At 37.6% G+C, this 23,935-nt stretch overlaps 3 protein-coding genes across 4 annotated transcripts in view; 1 reads left to right on the top strand and 2 right to left on the bottom strand.

Annotated features, from left to right (window-relative positions):
* LOC131433169 (zinc finger protein 728-like) overlaps positions 1–23,935 on the bottom strand; it is an 87,717-nt gene that overhangs the window by 38,959 nt on the left and 24,823 nt on the right. The window lies entirely within an intron of this gene.
* The window catches only part of LOC131433168 (protein SDA1 homolog), a 144,404-nt gene continuing 123,577 nt past the window's right edge, over positions 3,109–23,935 (bottom strand). Inside the window, exons 2-4 of the mRNA XM_058600041.1 lie at positions 5,316–5,522; positions 4,435–5,264; positions 3,109–4,361 (exon numbers count right to left, since the gene is read on the bottom strand). Of these exons, the coding sequence (XP_058456024.1) occupies positions 3,161–4,361; positions 4,435–5,264; positions 5,316–5,507 (2,223 nt within the window). The 5' untranslated portion in view covers positions 5,508–5,522 and the 3' untranslated portion in view covers positions 3,109–3,160. The remainder of the gene's footprint in view (positions 4,362–4,434; positions 5,265–5,315; positions 5,523–23,935) is intronic.
* On the top strand, positions 14,813–17,705 carry LOC131433170 (uncharacterized). The gene is made up of 10 exons (XM_058600046.1): positions 14,813–15,454; positions 15,509–15,570; positions 15,634–15,704; positions 15,772–15,884; positions 16,002–16,463; positions 16,517–16,737; positions 16,793–17,013; positions 17,067–17,177; positions 17,243–17,485; positions 17,549–17,705. Exons 1-10 carry the CDS (start codon positions 15,302–15,304, stop codon positions 17,683–17,685), a joined length of 1,794 nt encoding a protein of 597 aa, XP_058456029.1. The 5' UTR covers positions 14,813–15,301; the 3' UTR covers positions 17,686–17,705.

Here is a 23,935-nt window from a genome sequence, read left to right as displayed (position 1 = left end):
CTATTTTTATTTCCAATTACAGGATTCACAGGCTCGACAGGACAACTACCAGAGGAGGGGGAGTTGCCATTGCCGTTAAACGATCCATTCAGCACAGGCTTCTGTCAGCCTTTAAATTGCAACTCATAGAAGCCATCGGAACTGAGATTACAACGACGATGGGACCCATCATCATCATTGCAGCGTACTGCCCCAAACAAACCAATCTTCGAGATGGTACGTGTGCATCATTGAAGCGAGATCTGGCTATGCTCACTCGACGACAGAACAAATTCATCATTGCTGGGGACCTGAACGCACGGCATGAGCTGTGGGGAAACAGAAGACAGAATCGAAACGGATTCGTACTTGCCGAAGATTACGAAGCTGGACAATACAACATCTTCGCTCCGGATCAACCAACGCGACTTTCCAGAGGGAGTTCATTCCATTTTGGATATATTCATCAGCAACATCGCCATAGACAGCTCTCCGGTTGTCTTCAACGAGCTCTCTTCTGATCACTTTCCAGTAATATTGACGTTGGGATCTTCACCAGAAACAGTGCCTATTCAACCTCGGAGGAACTATTATCGCACCGATTGGGTCCAATTTCAACAAATCGCCGACCAACTTATTAATATCGATCTGCCACTTGATTCCCCGATGGAAATCGATGCAGCCCTATCTTCCTTCCAGCATTCAATCACAGTCGCTCGTGATAGGACGGTTCCAGTACAACATATGCCGAGTTCCTCTCTTCAAATCGACAGTGTCACCAAGAAACTCATCCGACTTCGGAATATCTACCGGAGGCAGTATCAACGAACTGGCATCCTAGATAGGAAGACTTCTTATAACAACTTAACTAGGATAATACAGGAACGGATATCTGAGCTTCGCAACAGGAACTTCCAGCAAAAGCTTCGAGAAATTCTCCCACATTCAAAGCCCTTCTGGTCCTTAACGAAGGTGCTTGAGAAAAAACCGAAGCCTATTCCTCCTCTGATGTCACCCCAGGACGCAGCTGAAGGAATACCTTTAATCACACCAGTAGAGAAGGCAAATGCGCTAGGCCAGCAGTTTGTGTGTTCTCACAATTTAGGACTCAACATTGTTAGTCCACATGAAAGAGCCGTTGCTGATAGCGTAGCTGAGGTTGACCAATCAGACAGCTTGATTCCTGAGGAAAGTAGAGTCAATGCGAATGAGCTGATGGCTTTTGTGAAAAAATCCAAAAATATGAAGGCCCCCGGTTTCGACAACACATTCAACATTGAGCTGAAACATTTCAGTATTCGTTCATTTGTCTTTTTAGCTAAAATTTTTAACAGGTGCTGGGAGCTTGGTTACTTCCCTTCAGTGTGGAAGTTAGCTAAAGTTATCCCAGTTTTGAAACCGGGGAAAGATCCTTCCTTTTCCAAGAGCTATCGGCCCATCAGCTTACTCTCTGCCCTATCCAAGCTGTTTGAAAAGTCAATACAAAGGCGAATTCTTGCTTTCGCAGATGAACAGGATATATTTCTGGAAGAACAGTTTGGGTTCCGGAAAGGAAGATCCACCATCCACCAACTCACAAGGGTTAACAACGTCATCCAGCAAAACAAATCAGTGTCCAAAACGACTGCCATGGCAATATTGGATATTGAAAAGGCTTTCGATAATGTGTGGCACGATGGACTGGTGTTCAAACTGCATCGGTATAATTTTCCCATGTATCTTATTAAAATTATCAAAAATTATCTTGCAGATAGAGCATTCCAGGTTTCTCTGAATAATGCACTTTCAGAAAGATTTACTATTCCTGCTGGTGTACCCCAGGGAAGTATCCTAGGTCCCATTCTATACAACATTTTCACATCAGACATCCCACCTCTTCCGGGTGGTGGTGTTCTGTCACAATTTGCTGATGATACTGCCATTCTTTACAAAGGTCGTGTCATAAATGCTCTGAAGAATAAAGTACAGACAGGTCTGGACGCTTTAACGGAATATTTTACAAGCTGGAAAATTGTGACCAATGCAGCAAAAACTCAGGTCATCTTGTTTCCACATTCAAGATCTCCAAAACTTGTTCCATCAGACGAATGCAGAATACGATTCGGTGATGAGGTCATTCAATGGTCCGATGAAGTTATCTATCTAGGACTCACCTTTGACAGACATCTGATATTCAGGTCACATGTTGACAAAATCGTTCAAAAATGCAGCATACTCATTAGGTCTCTGTATCCGCTGATTTGTAGAACATCTAAACTATGCCTGAAGAATCAGATGGCTGTCTATAAACAAATCATCTACCCCGCAATTGAATACGCAGTCCCTGTTTGGCGGGGCTGTGCACGAACACACAAACTTAGGCTCCAGCGCATTCAAAGTAAGATCTTAAAGATGATTCTAAATCTACCCCCTTGGACAAGGACTAGTGAAGTACATGAGATGGCCTCCCTGGATATACTAGAACAAAAATTCGAACAATACTGCACGAAATTTGAAGAGAGGTGCTCAATCTCTGAAATACAAATAATTCAAAATTTGTACGTATTAGGTTAGGGATAGTTATAAGTAGGTAGATATTTTATTAATAATTAAAATAAATATGATTAAACATTAGTATGTAAAACAAGAGTAACTAAAACACCTAATGTTAATAACGAATTGTATGAACAACAAAGATGAAAGGCCAAAGGGTCAAAACACTTGTACTGTAAAATGTTGATGTAATACACAAAAATAAGATTAATAAACAGATATTTATGCAAAAAAAAATTTTGGTTATGTGTTCGATTATGTTTATAACATTTCAATTTTAAATGCTTTTACAGTGACTCCCGATGATAGTTTCGCGGCATCGCTACTCTGATTCACTCCAGGATGAGAATAATATTTCTTCCTCGAACAAGAAATACACAAATTTTCGTCGCACTTGTGTGAACCCACATGCTCACACGTTAAGAGTTTCACCGGAAGTGCAAGTAAAATATTTATTATTTTTATCAAATTATTGAATGAAAAAAACTAAACCACGGAGAAAAAAAAAATAATTATGCTTTGTAGTTTCAAGCAGTAATATTTGCTATATCAAACCAGATTTTCTTTTATCACTATTTCAATGAATAAAATTCGTGATAACAAATAAACCATATTTTCCTCTATTGAACTAAAGTCCCTCACTCAAATATTACTTCATTTTTTTCATATGTAGCAGATGCTTTTTAAGAGCTAATTGTTTTTCACGAAATGATTTCTTGACCTTACCACGGGCCTTATGCCTAATCATATTGAAGTTTTTGGTTTTGCGTTTCTCACGGTTTGTTTTAGAGCAAAACGGATCATGGCGGTTATCTTTGTAACCAAACTTTTCTCGTCCTTCACGACCTTTTTTCATGCTTTCAATACGTGCTTCCTTGTCCGTCTTTCGTTTTTTGTAAATCATTTCAATATCGTCTAGTTTGACAAATTCAGTTTTCTCTTTCTCAAGTTGTCGCTTCCTATTGTTTTGAGTCATCTTTTTTTTAATTTGTTCTTGTTCAATTTTTGCAAAATCGGAATCGGTAAATAATTTTGTGAGCGCTAATTCTTGGATGGCTTCCTTGGAAGATAGTGTTGTCACATCCGGCTCTGTGTCACCCTTTTCGCTTGCTAGATTAGATTTCTCACTACTTTTTTTACTAGTTTTTGTGATTTCCTGCTTCTTTTTCTCTAAGATACTATCATCGCTTGTTTCTCCATCCTCTATTTCTTCTGACTCAGTGTCAGAATTCATATTAAGTCCATTTTCATTATCTGAATAACTCTTATCTGCACTCGTTGTTGCATTTGACTTGACCATTATAACTTTTTTTCGTTTTTCCTCATCGATTTCGCTATCACTATCGATATCCACCCATTCATCCTCAGATTCCGACGATGACTGTTCAGAACCTTCTTCTAAGCTTAGATCAGGTGCGGTAGTCAATAGTGCTTCAGTTCCAGGAATATAATCCAGACTTTGGATTTCGCCATATTTTTTTGGCTTAATCTCTACACTCGCTTCAGTTGGACGCCCACGATCTTTCTTTGCTAGTAACGTTGGCATTTGTTCACGATACAATAAAATTAACGATTTTGCTGCCATCATGACCGATTTCTCTTTGTAGTTTTTATACATGGTAAGATCGCGAAGTAAATCCTCATTCATCGCAAGTGGACAACGAACGCAAATTTCTCGAACAGCGTTTAAGCCAATCGCCATTACATCGCTTGAATTCCGCTCGGAAACAAAATTGTTTACTAATGTTTTAATTACAGATTCGATCAGTTCCGGTGGTACCAACTCGTGCGAAGATTGAGCAGCAAACTGCAATATTCTTGTCACCTGTCTTTGATGTGGCTGAATGAATCTAAAAGGAATAAACAGTAATTGACATTTAAACTGCGACCGCTTTTTACAAAACATAGGCAATTCAAATTTACCTAGAAATATATGGATAAAAACTAAAAAGAAACAGCTCATGTATTCCGATCAACCGTGATATTACATCCAGATGCATTAGTTTTACTTCAAAGCGTTCATTTCCATTTTGCAACTGTTTAAATAAATTTTCAGCCATTCCTTGAGGATTATGGATCAAATGGACAGCTGAAAAGTTGAAAGACACAGGCTTCGTTTTCTTCTTTTGTGCTTGATTGTACAACTTCTTTGCGGTTTCCAACTGTTTTTTACGTTTTTTAGTTTTCTTATTTATACGGTTTGCCATTATGACACTTTTTAAATCAATTTCTTTGTCACTTTCCTCGTCGGAATTATTTACGTCTACCTGATCGGTTCCTAAGAAAAATTTTAGTGATGCTACCATCACTTTGGTTACCTTGGAAAAACAACCAACGGTTGCGATTACGTTCACGGTTTTTGAATCATTCCATATACCCTTTTTGTACAGCTCAACCATTATATCGATTGACATTTTAGCGGCCTTTGGATTAGAATCTCTCAGCATGGTATACATAAAATTTTGCAACGTAGAATTCAGTTTCATGTCCTTGGTTTTGGCATTCATATTTTTGATATCAGTTATAATATGGTTCTCAAGAAATGTTCTGAGTGCTTTATCAGGACAACGAAGAAGTTCAAAAAACAGTTCAAGCAAATCCAGCGGAGAAATTAAGTTTTTGTTCCGCAACAAAATGAGAGCTCTGCAAAAGGTGTTTCTCATTTCGGGTTCTAGTGTTGTGGAATGCGTTTTAAGTATATCTACAATTGTTTGAGGAAATGTCTTCATATCTTCCACATAGCATTGAGCCACCTGAAACAATTTATACATAAATATGTTAATATGCTAACACTGTCATTTTACCTGGGCCAAGAAAATAATCAATTCGCATAAACTTTTGCTTTCTTTATCCGGCTCAAGACGAAAAATTTCCAGCACACTTAAGAAATGCTGATATTGTTGTAGAAATTCTTCTCGATATGATTCTGGATCTCGCTTAATTAAGTTCTGTAGCTGTGGTAGATTATCTGGCAGCTGATTATTATGCCGCACCATATTTGAAACGAGAAGCTTAAAAGATTAAAATTTAAAGAAGCGTTGGCTGCGCAGTATAATAATTAATACTATTAAAAAAAACAAATATTAATATTGCTCAAATCACATGTGATCAACTTTGACATTTCATAAGGAATTATTTATAAGAAGGAGCAGAGATGCCAGGTAAAAATGTGAAATATTTTCATGCAGGGTTGAATCTGTATAGTCCAATCCACGTGCGAATGTGTTGGTGTGGGTATTCTCAGCAGTTGAAAGGTTAATAGTGGCCCTTACACGATCATTAAAAGTGTCATTACTAAGTAATGACACTTCTGCTTAAACGCTCGTCATTACTGCATTACTGTACATCATTACTTTTTAGCATTACACGTTCATTATTAATGATGAGTATTTGTAACTACTCCAGCAATAGCAATATTTTTATTTTCGTTTAGCTGAAAATAAATTTGATTTGCCATTGAAACGTTAAGGTTAATGAAATATTAACAATTTGAATCTACACTTTGTCATTTTTTCGCGTATAGTTCTAAAAATATTCATCACTTCCACAAAAAAATAAGAAGATAAAATAATGTTGGTAATGATGGAAAATCCACAATTCCATCATTACTGAACTCCCCAAGTAGCAATCCGCAACTAGTTCTGATACGACAAAGTCCAAACTATGTTGCAACAAGAGCACGAATATGTTTTTTATGTTATACTGGTTAAAACATGGTGACAGCAATGTTTCATCATAACATAACTAGTTACGAAATAGTTATTTAGGTTTCCAATAATAAAATCTGTGTGTCATATTGAATTAAATATAATTTATAAGCTATCGTTACTTAATCCAAACATATCTTTATTCACAACAATGCTTCTAGCTACTAGTTGAAAATAAGTTTATTTGACTTCAATAGTAGCAACCCGTAACTAGTTTTGATACCACTTAACCCAACTGTGGTGCAACAAGAGCACGAACATGTTTTTTATGTTATACTGGTTAAAACAAGATGACAGCAGTGTTTCCTTATAACGTAAACATTGAACTAACTATCATTTGTAAGTTATCGTTACTTGATTCTAACATATCTTTAATCACAGCTATGCTTTTAGCTACTAGTTGAAAAAAGGTTTATTTTCCGTTGCGAAACCATTATAAATACGTAAGCGTATATGTAAATCGTTACTGTGAATTGATGTAGTAATAACTTAGATATTATAAGATTATAACATATATTTTCTTCATTGATTCAGATAGTTATCGGTAGGTTTTCCCAACGTTATGATAACGAAAATGCAAACAAAGCAACCTTTGTTGGCTTGAATATGGCGAACACAATATGGAGTCTCAAGAAGTGTATGAAACATAAATAAAACCAGGATATTACTTGTTTCAAAACTACTTTTTGCCGAAAATAGTGAAAGACAGAATAGTCATTTTTGTTCTATGCACTGTCATAAACACGAAGAAAATAATATAGGGATTGAACATCGATTGTGATAATATTATAATTCTCATAATATATGAATTTAAAATGATGAGAAATCGCGCTACTGGGACATTCCGAACTTAGGGTTATTTTGTTGTTTATTTTTTATATCTTTATAAACAGATTTTGATTGAAGGCGCATGAAAAAACAGTTAAGTAAAATTTAATTCCGCTCGACAGTTTCAAAATCGTTGTGAAATTTGTACCTTGTATCAAGTTTGTGATTTAAAGTACTCTTCTGCTTTTTTATTGATGATAGAAAAGTGTTCTGTATTCATTCAATGTTTATAATGTCGATGGTGACTAAGTTACAACTAGTTTACTTGAAAACAAGTTATTTTCAAGTTATGAAAAGATAAGTTCTTTCAGTATGACATTACAACGTAACGATAACTTATTTTTAGCCGACCTAACAACTAGTAGAAACTGCGCTTTTTTAGTCATACAAGTGGTTAGATGTTAGTAACAATCACTCAAATATCTGGTTGCAAACTAGTCACAAACAAGCTAGCGTAACAAAAATTGTTACTTGGGTCGTAGACCTTACACGATCATTAAAAGTGAAATTACTTTTTAGTAATGACACTTTTAATGATCGTGTAAGGGCCGCTAATGCTAGTGTGAGTATGTCGAAATAAGCCAGTGAATTTTGTCGAGCCGCATCGTGCCAATTAGTGAAGACATATATGCAATAAAAAACACTGCAATGCCAAGAGAACAGTTGAGAAAGACATAAAATCGTTCATGAAACTCTATATCACGCAATGGAACTGTCTTCTACTTGGTTCATTAGTTCATAGCTTACGAAATTCTATATGCGTTTTTCGCAGTGTATGATTATGAGTCAAAAATGTTTTCCCTCTCAGCAGGCCGTTCAATTTTGTTGGTTTGTTGAACGACATATTGCACGAAATATTCGTTCAATTTGCTGGAACGGTTTGTTGTTGTTTTTTCTCTTGCAAAAATAGTGTGAAAATTAAGTGTTACCTTTACATAGAAAGAAAATTTGTTGTTATTCTACGTGAAGTAGAAGTATTGTGTAGGTATGTATTGTTAGTTTAAACAAATAAGTGGAGAAAACTTCAGAAATTCTGCAGTAAAACTAGTCCAACGGGGCTCCAACTCCTCATGTTAAAAATGGCTCAACAATGGACCTCTGTCTGCCGGGTTTGTTGAACGAAAAAAATGGCATTCGGTTCAACGGTCTGTTTCAAAATCGGCAAACGAAGGTCCCGTGTTGGCCTCCCGTTGAACGATTGATTGGACTTTCATTGGACCAATGATCCAACGTATTGGACCAATGAAGGACCACCGTTGAACGTTTTTTTCTAAGTGGGTTACCTCAGTGTAAAATTGAACCCACAACCAGGGGTGCGAAAATTTGACATATTTTTAACTATCGCTAAGCATAAGACAGCCACTACCAACGATCCGCTCAGCTGCTACGTTTAACAATAGCCAACACGCAATGACACGATAGCTAGGTGCAGTCGTGAGAGCCACGACACACGACAGCAACATTGAGAACAGTTCATTTTGTCGCACTCTCTCACAGCAGTCAAAGCCACACCGTTCGCTCTGCGGTAGTGAACGTACGTTCTGGATAGGTAGCTGCTGCATTTATTTTCGTTCAAGATTTTTTTAAATGTCGCGAGCTCGAAATGTCATGACATTTCTATAACTGGACAGTCATATCGGTTGTGACTGCTCTGGACTGCATTAGAGTTTGAGCGACGCTGTCTATATTGCTTGACACCGCAGCGGGCAACCTGGAATTCTGGAATAATTATAAGATCATGTACAAAATGAATGTTTTTTATTTAATGTAATTTATAATAGCAAATCGCTTGGTAAAAACAGTATTTAGATTAACTTATGAATTCCGGCATACATATATGATATTCGAAATGTATTGCTACGGCAAAGAAAAACTTATGCAAAGCAAAGTCTTGGCATTACATTCCTTTTCTGGAATTTTTCCTTCCTGTTTCAACAGACTTCACAGCTGATTCTTGGTGTACAGAATCATTGCATGGCTAGTACTCCTCATGAAACAAACGTAGTTATGAAAAAATAAACGCAGCGGGCAGCGGTTCAACGCGATTCGACAACCGGAACAATATATATTTATATATATATATATATATATATATATATATATATATATATATATATATATATATATATATATATATATATATATATATATATATATATATATATATATATATATATATATATATATTTATATATATATATATATATATATATATATATATATATATATATATATATATATATATATATATATATATATATATATATATTTATATATATATGCTTCACACCGGTGTAGTGCCACCGTTTAAAACTAAAATGCCATTAAATCTGGCTTAGAAGTTTTCAACTAAAACATCTGGTTTTCGTCATTGTTAACGATTAACTTTTGTGATTTTACAGCGTTTATTTTCGAATGGAATTATTTCACAAAGTTTGGAAGTAGTTTTGAGAAAAATACACACGAATCGTTTCCAAAAAACACTTCGAAGGTATCAAGCCATTATTGATGCTGAATGTGGATGAATTTGCTATTAATACATTTGGCTGAAGGTAATCTATTCAATGAAACAATACTTGAAAGAAGTTTCGCTTTGTTGCAACAGCGTCAGTGATATTAAGTACCAGATTGTATTAGCATTTAACTCAAATCTTATTTTACACGTAAATAAAGTAGGCTCAATAAAATTTCCACACAAAACAGCTCGTTGCATGCCAAACGATTTTATTAGTAATCTATTATCCTGTAGCAAAAAAATGGTTAAATCTCTAAATTTATCGTTGATTTCTTCGAAAATGTGAGTACACAGTTTAATTAATGTTGAGAAACATATTGATTCATGGTCTTGATAGATTTGCGAAATTGCAAAGCCGAAAGAACCTGCAGAAAGATAATGTTACTGCGAGAAGTATGTTTGAATGTTTGAAAAAAGAAGTTTATTTGAAAAAGGGGGCTTTTACAAAGATGGGATGCTTAATACTATTTTTCCCTAATACATAACTATATATATATACATATATATATATATATATATATATATATATATATATATATATATATATATATATATATATATATATATATATATATATATATATATATATATATATATATATATATATATATATATATATATATATATATATAATACATTATGCACCAAACCTCTACAAATTCGTGCCACCATCCCGGCTGGAAATCAAAGCATAAGTTAACACTGCTTTTCAGCTTTGCTCACCGAACCGCTTCCTTCCAACGAGAGTGCGGAGCAACAAAAAAGAATGCAGAAAAACCGTCTGCTTAGCGGACCAAAACTTACATGTGTATGTCTCCATACACCCCGTGAGAACAGGCATAAAACGAATTTCAACGCTGAGCCTTGTTGGTGGATGTCTCTCGAAATTTGTAGAATTTGAAAGGAGAAACTGTTCTTTGTGGTAAGCCATTCTCTGATTGAAGAGAGGAGAACAGCTACCGATGCAAGCATACGGGTACAACCACGAGAGAAAATGTCATGAGAGCTATGACATTTTTATCCGCTGCAGTCACGGCAAAGTTCATTTGGCGACAGCTACCATTTGTGCGGTTTGACTGTCTGCTGTTTCGTGTCATTCTCCGGTACCGTTCGCAACCCTGCCCACAACAAACTTTGACTTCGGCTCGCACACATCCTAATATCGTATATGAATAGATCTGCGCACTCTGCATCGGTGTGAGTAACAGAGACGTCAAATTGCTCAATTATACAGATTTTTACATGCGCATACAGATTCAATAAAGAGTACAGATTTCCTAGAGTGCCTATAACCATAGTCACTCTAAGATTTCCTACACTTAATACAGACTTCCCAAAGAGTAAGAAAGAAAAAAAATAAACTTTTCTGTCTGAGCTATCTATTAGTATTTGGTAACAGTGACGAGATAAAAGTTTATTAATCAACTGATAAATAACAACTTAGAATGGGAATATTATCTGCAAATATTTGATGATGAACAAAGTTAATAACACTGAAATACATTTATATTATATTTTGAAATAATATTCACGAAAATGATGGTATCATGAAACTTTATTGCCAAAATGAGAGTTGTATGACATGATTTGACGTTGCATATTGCACGCTAGAATTCCATGTCAGCTTATGAAGTCAACATTTTCAAACTAGGTAAGTATATGGAATTACGGTTCAATTGCATATTACATTTCGTTGTTGAATATTCCTGTGAGCGCGGTTACGACTTACGAAAATGCGAAGAATAAATGCCCATTAAATCTACCATTCTATAACCTCAATCAAGTGGAATCATCATCATTTTATTGTTGAAATTTCATTTGATTTGGAAAAATAGGAATTTTTTGTACAAGTTTACCATATTTATCAAGGTATCAAGAATACGTCTCCACATAACTCGGTCCATGGCTGCACGTCACCAGACACTCAAGGCATGGATGCTTCTGAGATCACCCTCCACTTGATCGATCCACCTTGCTCGGTGCGCTCCTCTTCTTCTTGTACCAGTCGGATTGGATTCAAGAACCATTTTCACTGGGCTGTCGTCCGACATCCTTATGACATGGCCAGTCCATCGTAGACGTCCGATTTTAGCTGTCCGTACGATGGGTGGCTCTCCTAGCAACAGTTGTAGTTCGTGATTCATACGCCGTCTCCAGTGTTGGTGATTGCCGAAAATTTGACAGAAGCTGCTATATTGCTATCTATATTGTATACAACATTTTCAATCCGGCAGAAGATGCTATAAGAACTCGAGTCTCTCAATACATGAACCGCGAGAGAATTTTTCTACATTTCTTCGCTCCACTTCATACTCTGAGTATTTCACGGCCCATGAAAAAATATACAGTCTGATAATGATCGTTGCTGTGTGGAATTTCCCAAGAGAGGATCGCAAGTTAACAATTATCGCAGAAAATCGAATCGATGGTTCATCTTGATGTTCCTCATACTAGGTTGTAATATTTCAAAACCCTTGTGTGGAGCATTCACATACATTTTCATAGACACAACTTATACAAAGGTTATATGCACATAGTTAGAATAAGCGGCAATAGTAAAATGATTCTACCGCAATTATCCACTGCCCATACAGAATCGGATCGCGAGACGAGAATAAAGGACTATTCACACATTTCAGTTCCGTGACGGTTCAGTGAAAGTGCCTTCAGTGCGCCGTCAGTGTTCTTTTTTATCGGAACCCTTCCGTTCCGTTGCCGTGTTGTTTCCGTTCCGGCATAGCCAATGCAATGACATACCGACTTCAGTGAAAATAAAAATATCGGTGACGACGAATTTGAGTATGCCGGACGGACGCTACACTGACGGCGAGCTGCTCTGAAACGGCACGATGCCGGATAGGTGTAAATGCGCGCATAGAAAACGAATGAAATAATATCAGTATCCGTGCACGGTGTCGTGCCGGCACTGAACCGGACCGGATATGTGTGAATAGTCCTTAAGTGACCGTTTGTTGCTTCCGAGAGAATCCCCACAGCAGCGTGCTAACCTTTGATTCTCAGAAATGTCATCTAGAGAAATTTACTCTCGCACTGGTGTCTATTCTATGTTAAATGAGCCATGCCGGGTGTTTGTTGTTGCGATGTTTTCCATTTCTCTTTGATGGCACTGATTTAATCGTGTGAAGAGTGAAGATTGAACGTTCTTTGATACGATAAAAGCCATCCTTGGCCGTCTCCACGTTCTGTCTTCCATCTGCACTCCGACATATAGATGGTCCTCAGTACCTTTCTTTCGAAAACACTAAGGGCGCGTTGTTCCTCTGCCAACATAGTCCAGGTCTCGTGGCCATAGAGAACAACTGGTCTAATGAGCGTTTTGTAGATGGTTTATTTCGTGCGGTGGCGTACTTTTCTCGATCGAAGGGTTTTTCTGAGTCCAAAGTACGCACGATTCCCTGCCAAAATACGTCTATGAATTTCTCTGCTGGTGTCATTATCGGCGGTCACCAGTGAGCCCAAATACACGAACTCGTCAACAGGGTTGCCACATATACAGATTAATCTGCATTTTACAGATTTTTCAGATATATTTGTGACCAAGATTCTGTATATGCAGATTTAAAAAAATACAGATTTGTACAGATTTTTGATAGCGTGGATTATAAATTGAATAAAGTTCAAGTTAAAATATATTTAATAATGGTACTGATTATTTTTTCAGTGAAAACATTATCCTGATTGTGTGTTAATTCAAAAAAGAGGATAAAACTAAATATAAGAGCATGTTAAGGACAGTAAACACAGATGTTCTATCTGCTAAAAAAGGTTTGTTTATGCTTACTTTTATTTACAAATAGTGTAGCGAAATTGCTTATGCTTTCAAAAATTGCTTCTGATAAGATGAAAGGATGATGGCCTCGGCCATAACGTAAGGTAGTAAAGAAGAAAGATTGCCAATTGAAGAATCCAACCAACTCTTTTGCGATCGGTGCGCTGCCCGAGTGGCGAGCTTTGAACTAAGCGATGGTGATAATTTTCAGATTTTACTTGAAGATTCGAACAAAATGCAGGGTTTTTATTATTTTCTTATAAATCGAATACTAACATACAAAAACGTGTGAAAATTTGGTAAAAAAAATCGATCATTAATAATTCAGAAACTTTCCGTGGTATGTTTGATTGATATTTATGAAGAAACCGTAAGATGAAATATCAAATTCGAGAAAGTGAGGTTGGGTACTGTTTTCATATCTGGGATATTGTTTGTTTTTTGGGTTGGATGTTGAGATTAATTGATAAATTATGATCAAAAGTTTTATGACTAGTCTATTTACTCATGTTTTATCATCTAAATCAAATCTTTATGTGAACGGAAAATTTCAAATTTCATCCGAGATTGTCAAGAGTATAGGACAATTTGAAATCATATGTTTGATGACAACACGTGGATAATCGTTTTTCTTACCCATATTTGTAAGGTTTTGCCATCTGCATTCTTTCAAACTCAAGTAAATTGAAAAAATCGTCCAAAATTTTTCTAAATACATGGGATATGCCAAAACAATCACCATAACGCTATCTCGTGGTGACCACGCTGATTGGATTGTTCAATTGATCAGTCAGACTAAGTTTCACTTTCAGATTGGATTTTAAAAGTTTTTCGTCGAATCATTACTTCGCAAAAACAACTTCCGGCGTTTTTTCAACTACAAATTCATAAAATTCAGACTAAGAAAAGTTTTGGTTTCTTTAAATTTGGGTTCTAAAGACTTTTTTATTCCGTTGTGTTTCGATTTCTTATCACTTCTATATACAGATTTTCAATACAGTTTTTTTAACTCCCGATTGGCACATTGTCGCAAAACTGATTTACGGGTAGCGACCCCTGCCAATGGAAAATGGAACCAAGAAAAGGAGGATTCTTTCGGAAATTTTTATATCGGCAGTAGTGATTTGCAACAGTTTTATCTTTTATTCAAGAGTACAAATAGATATCAGCAATGAAAGTACACTCGGAGTAGAAGAAAATCGATTTCAAAGTGATTACGACTACTTTTTTTTTATTGTAAGCTGCGATTAAACGTGGAAAATCTTCAGAAATGTGTGAAATTGGGTAAGGTTAGGGTTTTGTGGATCATCATTTTTTTTTAAAACAAAAACCAGTGTAATGTTGATTTCTCGAGTACTAGAATGTAAAGCGATCGAGTACTATTTATTTTGGATACTTTATTTGTTATTTCCAGGCATTTGAAAAATGGTATCATCCCAAGTTAAATGCTCTATTCTGAATAAACGGTAGATTTCGCACAATGAACTAAGATCAACATTACCACCTCAGAGTAAAAACTTTTTCTTAAAGTTTTACTATGATTTTTCAAATGAATTTGCCCGTTTTCATAAGAAATCGTTAAAAAGGTGGAGTAATTAGAAATTTTCCTACCGATTTGACAGCTCTAGGTGAAAGTATCATCTCTAAACAAGCAGCGCCTCTACATTTGAGTTTTGCGAAAATATGTCAATACAGATTTACAGATTTTTCTTCTGAAAAATGCAGATTTAAATGGCAACCCTGACCGTGAGTTATATTCAAAGAGCGTGTACGGCGGGAAGATACAATCTCAAATGATCAAATAAAATCGAATAAAAAGTAGATTACATATATCTTACTATTATGACCAATACGGTGATTTGAATATTTTGCTACACGATTAGCGATGCGCACAAATGAAGTTATCTTGAGCATGTGAAATAAAAAAGAGATAATTCATTTTAAGTCAACATGACTCAGAAACGAAATGTAAACATTGCACGAGCATTGGTACATCGGGAATCGGGATTACACCGTAGTGGATTTGTTGAATTTCATCAGATAGCATTACAACTGGCGGAATACAGTATTTTGCAGCGTTTGAGGGAAAAAGACCTTTGTAAGGTATTCAACTAATTCTTACTATTATAAACTATCACTACAATCCAAGTGTTTTAGTCATTAGACGATATTTCGAATGAGACTGAATCAGTATTCAATATTGAGCAGAGCCATAATGGGTAAGTGCCAGATTCTCACACATCTTTAATTACACAAATTATTTTTATAAAATCATACTTTAGATACTATGTTGCTACTGTTCAGACAAACAAAAGTGTTAATATTTTTCATGCCAGTACTATGAACAAACTAGGTAAAACATTCAAGGGCAATTTATTGGTCAATGAATTGAAATATAAACATTTATAATTTTTTTACAGCTGAATATCATACAAATGAAAGGTCTGTATGGACGTTGTCGTTCCATCCATCGAATTCAAACATAATAGCGTTTGGGACAATGGGAGGAAAAGTGTCTGTGTATGTTGACGGGGTAAGTCTGGATATTTATTATAATTATCTACATAGTTTACATTAATTGATTGTATATGTATGATTGTATATAGTTTTTCCTATAAATCTCAAAATGTACTTCTGTTTATTCGTTTAGCAAGAAACTGCTTGGTTAGATGAAAAAGAACCGATTTATTCATTGTGCTTTCATCCAATGGACCACTATTTAGTCATTACAAGCAGAAACAAAATTACTTTCTACGACTGGCAAAACGATTCGATTATAAATACTGGAGAGCTCAACGATTGCAATTGTCGTTTTATACAAATCACTACGAATTCTACGCTTATCACTGGTATCTCTCAAACGAAAAAATTTGAGCCGGCTGGTACAGGAAAGAATTTGTCATCCGTTGAACCTCAACATCTTATAGTATCATTCTTAAGAACTGTGAATTTCATGCTTGATTCACTTGAACACGGTTGTACTATCGGTAATAGTTTCGATGCGGAATTAAGGAAGCAGTTCTACTTTTGGAATCATCTGTTAAAAACGATTATTAAAAAGACGAAAGAATTGCGTTGTTTTACCTCTGTGAAATCAGATACCAAATGCACGGTTAGTAGGATTCATCAATTCAAAAATGTTTAAAAGAAATATTATTGCTTTAGATATCAAATCTCAATACAACACTGGTTGTGCTTAACCGTAGATTAGATTATTTCGAGAACAATCGAAAATATTCAGAAAACCGAATGAAAAATCATCTACTGCCGTTTCCTCCTGAAAGTGTGAGCGAAGACATAATTCATCAAAGTTGTCTTGAACCGATGATATATTTTGAACAGATGTGCTCTAAGTATGTGGAGCAATGCCACAGTGTGTATATAAGGTGTTATTAGTAGACCATATGTTAGTTATATTTTCAAACCAACTATATATTTCAGATATATTTTTGAACTATCCGATGTTAAAAATATATTGTTCAAAATCACGAAATTATATTTTGAGTACGGCTTTAAGTGTTCCTTAGTAGAAACTCTATCGCGAACCGAAGTTTCAGTGAATAATGACATCTTTCGACGAAACCTGTCACATAACCAGTGTATACTTCAAGGATGGGATTTGAATAGCAATGATGCAAACGATCTTCCAGATTTCAGGGAAGGTAAGTGCTTGTTATTTTCATTTTCGTGATATTATTTTGACTGTTTTTTTTAGATTGGAAAAATGTGATATCGATTTGCTCAATAACCACTGATTCGAATGTTTCGATTTCAAAATGTGAACGTTATATTGCTTCTGTCCGACTAAAAGCTGTAAAAGAATTGGGTAATTTAAGATTTTTATATGTCATAATGAGTAAATATCAACTCAAACTTTTTTTTCTCATACAGAAGTACGTAGTTTGAACAAAGCCAACTTTGGTGAATGCATGTTTGTGTTCAGATTTGTTACTGACTTCGTGTCGCTTTCTTTCTCACCTTCTGGTCGATATGTGGTGATAGGTTTGCGTTGCAGAAAGCGGCTAAAATTTGCGTATATATTGGATAAAGATACAAAATGGAAAATAGGTGTTAATTTCTGTCTTGATCTCAATGAAACCGAAAACCAGCAGTCAGATTCATCCACTCCGAATGGTAAAATTGCATTTTTCTCTGTTGAAAAGTAATATTTTATTCCTTTATTACATATTTTGACAGATCGAGTAGGATTGAAGCTAAGTCTTCCAAAAGAACCGTTCAACTATAAAGAAATCAATTGCATAAAGTGGGCAACGCTTCCGGGTTATGGTTTCTTTGTTGGATTGAAATCAAAATTTGTACAAATTTGTAGATGACTCTTCTTCGAAATGACAAACCTTGTTTTTAATTTTGATTTGATGACAGCCTAGTTTTTCTGGCACCCTCCAATGATTGATGGGCTTGACGGTATTGCAAACATCATCAGACGCGATTTAGATACGAGTAGTCAGTCTTTATTCAACATTAAAATGTACTGTATTTTTTGTTTTTGGAATGAATAATAACATAATATGGGACCCTCCCATGGTTGATGGGTTTGACGGTATTGGAAACATCATCAGATACAATCAATTAGCGTTACAATTTAATATAGATATGTGTTACAGCTTTTAGCTTCATTATTTAATTTAATTAATGAGATATGGAACGACTTGATTGCATTACATTCCAAAATCCGGGGTTAGAAGTCGGTAGGTCAGATTTATGTTTCATTTTCATGCTACCTACCTACCTACCTAACAGCTATAGGCCTGGGGTGTCCTTTGCTGTATCAAGAATACGTCTCTACATAACTCGGTCCATGGCTGCTCGTCGCCAGCCACTCAAGGCACGGACGGTTCTGAGATCACTTGATCGATCCACCTTGCTCGCTGCGCTCCTCTTCTTCTTGTACCGGTCGGATATAATTCAAGAACCATTTTCACTGGGCTGTCGTCCGACATCCTTAAGACATGCCCAGCCCATCGTAGACGTCCGATTTTAGCTGTCCGTACGATAGGTGGTTCTGTTGCAATTCGTGATTCACACGCCGTCTCCACGTTTCGTCTTCCATCTGCACTCCGCCATAGCTGGTCCTCAGTACCTTTCTTTCGAAAACACTGAGGGCGCGTTGGTCCTCTGCCAACATATTCCAGGTCTCGTGGCCATAGAGAACAACCGGTCTAATAAGCGTTTTGTAGATGGTCAATTTCGTGCGGTGGCGTACTTTTCTCGATCGAAGGGTTTTTCTGAGTCCAAAGTACGCACGATTCCCTGCCAAAATACGTCTCTGTATTTCTCTACTGGTGTCATTGTCGGCGGTCACCAAAAAGCAAAGTCCTGGCATTACATTCCTTTTGTGGAATTTGGCCTTCGCAGCCGATTCTTAGTGTACAGAATCATTGCATGGCTAGTACTATGGATCCTACTGACACTAAGAATCCTTCCAGGTCGGGGCTCGAACATACGACAACAGGCTAGTAAGACCAGCGTCCTATGCATTGAACCGCCAACCCGGGACTCACCAGTGAGCCCAAATACACAAACTCGGCAACCACCTCGATATCGTCACCGTCTATCAATATTCGTGGTGGGAGGCGTAGTGTTTCTTCTTTAGAGCCTCTTCCTCCCATGTATTTTGTTTTCGACGCATTTATGGCCAGTCCGATACGCCTAGCTTCAGCTTTCAGTCCGATGTAATTTTCCTTCATCTTCTCAAGGTTACGTGTTACAATATCAATATCGTCAGCGAAGCCAAAAAGTTGTACGGACTTTCGGAAGATCGTTCCACTCGTGTCGATCCTCGCTCTTCGAATCACACCTTCCAAGGATCACCTTGCCGTAGCCCTCTCCGAGATTCGAAGGGACTCGAGAGCGTCCCAGATACTAGATACTGAGCGTGCACCCAGATTGATTCCTGTGTCGTTCTCTGTATCCTGTGCTTCGCCATTCAGATGCTCGTCATAGTACTGCTTCCACCTGTCGATCACCTCACGTTCGTTCGTGAGAAGGTTACCACTGGTATCTTTGCACATTTCGGCCTGTGGCGTGAAGCCTCTACGTGAGCGGTGCAACTTCTCATAGAATTTCCGTGTATCATTTGCGCGGTACAGCAGTTCCATCGCTTCGCGATCTTGGTCTTCCTGGTGGCACTTTTTCCTCCGGAAAACCGTGTTCTGTCTGTTCCGTGCCTGTCTGTATCGTTCCTCGTTCGCTGTAGTGCGGTGTTGCAGCATCTTCGCCCTTGCTGCATTCTTCTCTTCGACCAACTGCTGACATTCGCCGTCAAACCCGTCATTTCCTCGATTCGATAACATCGTACCTAGTACGGTTGAAGCAGTGTTACTCACGGCGGATCTTATATTCCTCCAGCCGTCTTCAAGAGTCGCCGCGCCAAGCTGCTCTTCCGTTTGTAGCACTTGCTCCAGTTGTTGCGCGTATTCCTCTGCAGTACGAACGCTACGTAGCTGATTGAATCCCGGCGTTCCTGTGCGACGAGTGTTGTGCACCGTCGATAGTTTTGAGCGCATACAAACTGCAAAAAGGTAGTGGTCAGAATCAATGTTGGCACTGCGGTAGGTGCGCACATTGATGACGTCGGAGAAGAATCGCCCGTCGATGAGAACGTGGTCGATTTGATTTCCGTATGTTGATCAGGTGATCTCCAGGTGGCTTTGTGGATATCTTTGCGGGGGAAGAAGGTGCTTCGAACTACCATTCCTCGGGAGGCTGCAAAGTTCACGCATCGTTGGCCGTTGTCGTATGTTACCTCGTGCAGGCTCTCCAGCCCGATCACAGGACTGTACATTGCCACCCGGCCTACCTGAGTATTCATGACACCGATGACAAATTTCACATCCCGCCGTGGACAGCTGTCGTAGGTTCGTTCCAGCTGCGCGTAAAATGCTTCCTTCTCGTCATCGGGTCTCGTTTCATGTGCACGGCAGTGCACGTTGATGATGCTGTAATTGAAGAAACGACCCTTGATCTTCAATACGCACATTCTATCACTGATTGGCTGCCACCCAATCACGCGCTGGCGCATCTTGCCCAACACTACAAATCCCGTTCCTAGAACGTTGGTTGTGCCACAGCTCTGGTAGAAGGTAGCCGCTCGATGCCCACTTTTCCACACCATCTGTCCCGTCCAACAAAGTTCCTGCAATGCTACGACATCGAAGCCGCGGATTAAAAGCTCATCATGCAGCATTCGGTCGTATCATGGGAAGCCAAGCGATTTGCAGTTCCATGTGCCAAGCTTCCAATCGTAGTCCTTATTTCGTCGCGTAGGTCTTTGCCGATTATTCCGAGTCGTATTTATATCCTGATTATTCGTAACAAGTGTTTTCCGGGCGGCTTGTTAGGCCTGCACCAACCTTCTGTCTCGCCGGAGGGCCATCGTGTCAGTACTGTTTGGAGTCCCACACTGACACAAGGACGGTAATCAGCCGCTCCTAACATGGAGAAAAGACGCTCTTTCGAGCCGCCCCAACATGAGGAACAGACGCTCGGGTAGGCTTGCTCTCTGTAAAGAGAAAGCAAACCCCCCTCCCCTGTAAGCATACGACCAAGGTCCCACGGTTCCACGATCTTTCCTATGGTTACTCGCACCACAGCCGGCACCGCGGGGAGGTAGGGATAGGACAATGAAGTACATTGGGGCCTGAATTGGCTATGAAGCACGTTGGGGCCTGAATTGCGCATTGTCCAGTCGTTTACCAACCATACGATTTTTATACTACTGACCAGGGTTTGGATGAATGAAGCAGTGAAGATGAGTATACATGCTTCACGGTGTATGATATTCATGAATATACCTGCTTTATGAACCATGTCACTTTTGAGGAAGCGTGAGCCTTGTTGCTTTATTGAAGTGGCTGTCCATGCACGAGAATAGAAGAGAGCGAACAATATTCACCCCTACTACTGTTTCTCCTTCTCTCGGTAAGAGAGAAGCTCTAGCCCCATAATTCACTGCAAGCAAATTAGCTTCACGGTGCAAGATAGTGATGAAGATTGAATATTTAGTTTTCGCTAGGAGACTGATGACTGGCTCTTCGCATGTTTCTTCGAGGTCCGAATGCGATTCACATTTGTTTATACAGAATTGCACATACAGGTGTGCACTGCCACCGCTCGAGCGTTTATTAGAGTAAAGGTTTTGCTGTAATGGTAACATGTGTTTCTTACAGCTCTCGAAGCTTATAGCAATACACAATGAAAATTCAATGAAAAAATGTTCAATGCGGAATACTGATTAAAAGACTTATTTTTCATCCTACTGGTTGATTACCTATCATACACTACTACGATTAAACCCAATTAAACACTATTCAGCAGGAATTTGATTTACACAAGTAACAAGAGTTCAGGAGCTAGTTTCTCTCTAACAGACAGCAAACGAAGCGTTTGTTTGTTTGCAGTATTTGATGAGATCACCAGATCGCCATTGCGAATTGCTTCGCTCCTGTTACTTCTGTTTATAATATTCAAGTATAACTAAGAATTCTTACCCTCTACTAACTTGACACGAGTTGAATAAGTGATATGCAACAGTTTTCGTGGCATAAAGTCATCATTAACAGCCGTTCGCGTCGGAGAGCCAGTCATCAGCCTGTTAGCGAAAACTGAGTAGGGTAAGGGCTCCCTATTTCATCTCATTTGTAAGGACGTCGCCTTCAAACCCCGATTTAGCCACTAAAATCACTGTAACTATTTCATATTACTGCTTCATTCGCCTTGCTCCACGTTGAGAATTGATTCACATTTCTTGAAAATTCAACTAATATTTATAAAACAGCTAAAAACGCTAATGATGTTTTCACTACTCTGTTCCTAATTTCATCTCAAAGGATTTTTATCCATCCTATCGTTGATCTTTTATTCATCCTATAAATTAGCAATGGCGACAGCAATCAAAACAAAATATTCCACTATTACACTCTCACCCGCATACGCACGGCTGCCAGATGGCTGACTAAACGCTGCCAGATATACAACTCAAACGATACAACCGTACCCACCAGGATTTTTCCACATTATTATTATTGGTAAAAAATTTCCGCGTCTAATTAATAGGGCAATGACTTACGGAGATCTAAAGAACTATCTTTTAACATCATTTTATTAGTTAAAACAGATAGATATAGACTTTCTATGCAAAGTAATACATATTTTCTATTAAAATATCTGGCATCTCTGTGCACAGCCGATGAAACACACACACACTTCACAGCGTTATGTTGGCGTATAGCGGAATGAAACCAGTGCTACTAGATTTGCCCCAATGGTTATTTCATTAGTATTTAACACGCTCTTTCTGGTAATATTCGAAGCCAAAACAGTGTTATTTAAATATTAATATCGATAATATAATTAAACTAATGTCACGGATACCAAAAACATACTTTTTGGTAATAATTTGAAGAAGAAAAACAATTTATTTTTTGTAACAATATGAGATAACTTGGCAACTTTGCGAAACCAAATGAGATGAAAACAAAGCGCAATCAAGTGAACGAAGTGAAAAACTTTCATCTCATATTTTTGAAGACTTTTATTGCTTGTCGGGTAATTTTTTAAGTTTTTAATCGTTAACTAAACAAGTGGCAAGTGAACATAACTAATTATGAAGTCATCCAGCATTCGATGGTAGTGTAGTTGCGAGAAATAGTGATCATGTTTTGGGACAAATCGATTAGTAGATATTCAGAAACATGACGAACTGTAAATCTTGAGATGAAAATGTGTCCTAAATTGAAAAGTGAGTTTATTTCAAATGAAAAAAACGATAACCGATGAACTTAAAACCACAATAGCTTTTATAATCATTTTAAAACGTTTCACAGTTTGGTTCAGGTAGGTTGTAAAATATTATTCATGTTCAAAGTAATGAGGTGAAGGGATGAGATGGAAATAGGAGCTCAGATGAAATAGGGAGCCGTTGCCCTATATAATCTTCATCACTTACTAGCCCCGTGAAGATCGTTAGCTTGCAATGAAGTGTTTGTGAGAAGAACGACGTTCAGGACCACGAGAGAGCAAACTATATTCACGGCTACTGTGCTTCATGAAGACTCCAATACCAGCACACTATACCATCTGTGCATATGTGGAATATATTTGCTTCCACTAGCGTTTTGTTTGTGTGGTTCTTTTTGGCTGGAAAGGCGTCCTCTTTGTGAGCGGTGGAATTGTTCGCTCACAATGCAATGGAAACTATATATTCATTCACCGGTGAATGAATATTCCAAACCCTGCTACTGACCCTTATTACCAGTATGAAGTGGAAATTAAGTGAAGTGAATGTATCCCAAAAGAATTTCAAACGATGAATGTATGAATTCTCGTGTCTACCACAGCTCAGAGTGGCAGAAATGGAAAACGCGATTGCATAAGAGCTCAGGTTCGATCCCTGTCTCTGAGCGTATGTTTTTCCAAACCAAAAATAATCTTTTCTTCTAATTTATTTGGCTTCTTTAAGGCCATCGTCCAAGTACCATGCGCGCGGGTGGTTTTAGGAAATTTTCGATGGAAATTTCGAAAAATTTGACAAAACCAAAAACATACAGACCTTTGAAATACTTT

Source organism: Malaya genurostris, chromosome 2 (assembly GCF_030247185.1).
Source record: "Malaya genurostris strain Urasoe2022 chromosome 2, Malgen_1.1, whole genome shotgun sequence".
NCBI lineage: Eukaryota > Metazoa > Arthropoda > Insecta > Diptera > Culicidae > Malaya > Malaya genurostris.
Note: the sequence above shows the minus strand (reverse complement) of the source record. Positions and strands in the feature narration are given on the sequence as shown.

What these genes read in the sequence shown, in the direction of transcription:
- LOC131433170 (XM_058600046.1), top strand. Translation starts at nt 15,302, where the DNA reads ATGACTCAGAAACGAAATGTAAACATTGCACGAGCATTGGTACATCGG. An exon ending in ATTGAGCAGAGCCATAATGG is followed by an intron (nt 15,571 to 15,633) that starts GTAAGTGCCAGA and finishes ATCATACTTTAG; the next exon opens with ATACTATGTTGCTACTGTTC. An exon ending in AATCAGATACCAAATGCACG is followed by an intron (nt 16,464 to 16,516) that starts GTTAGTAGGATT and finishes TTATTGCTTTAG; the next exon opens with ATATCAAATCTCAATACAAC.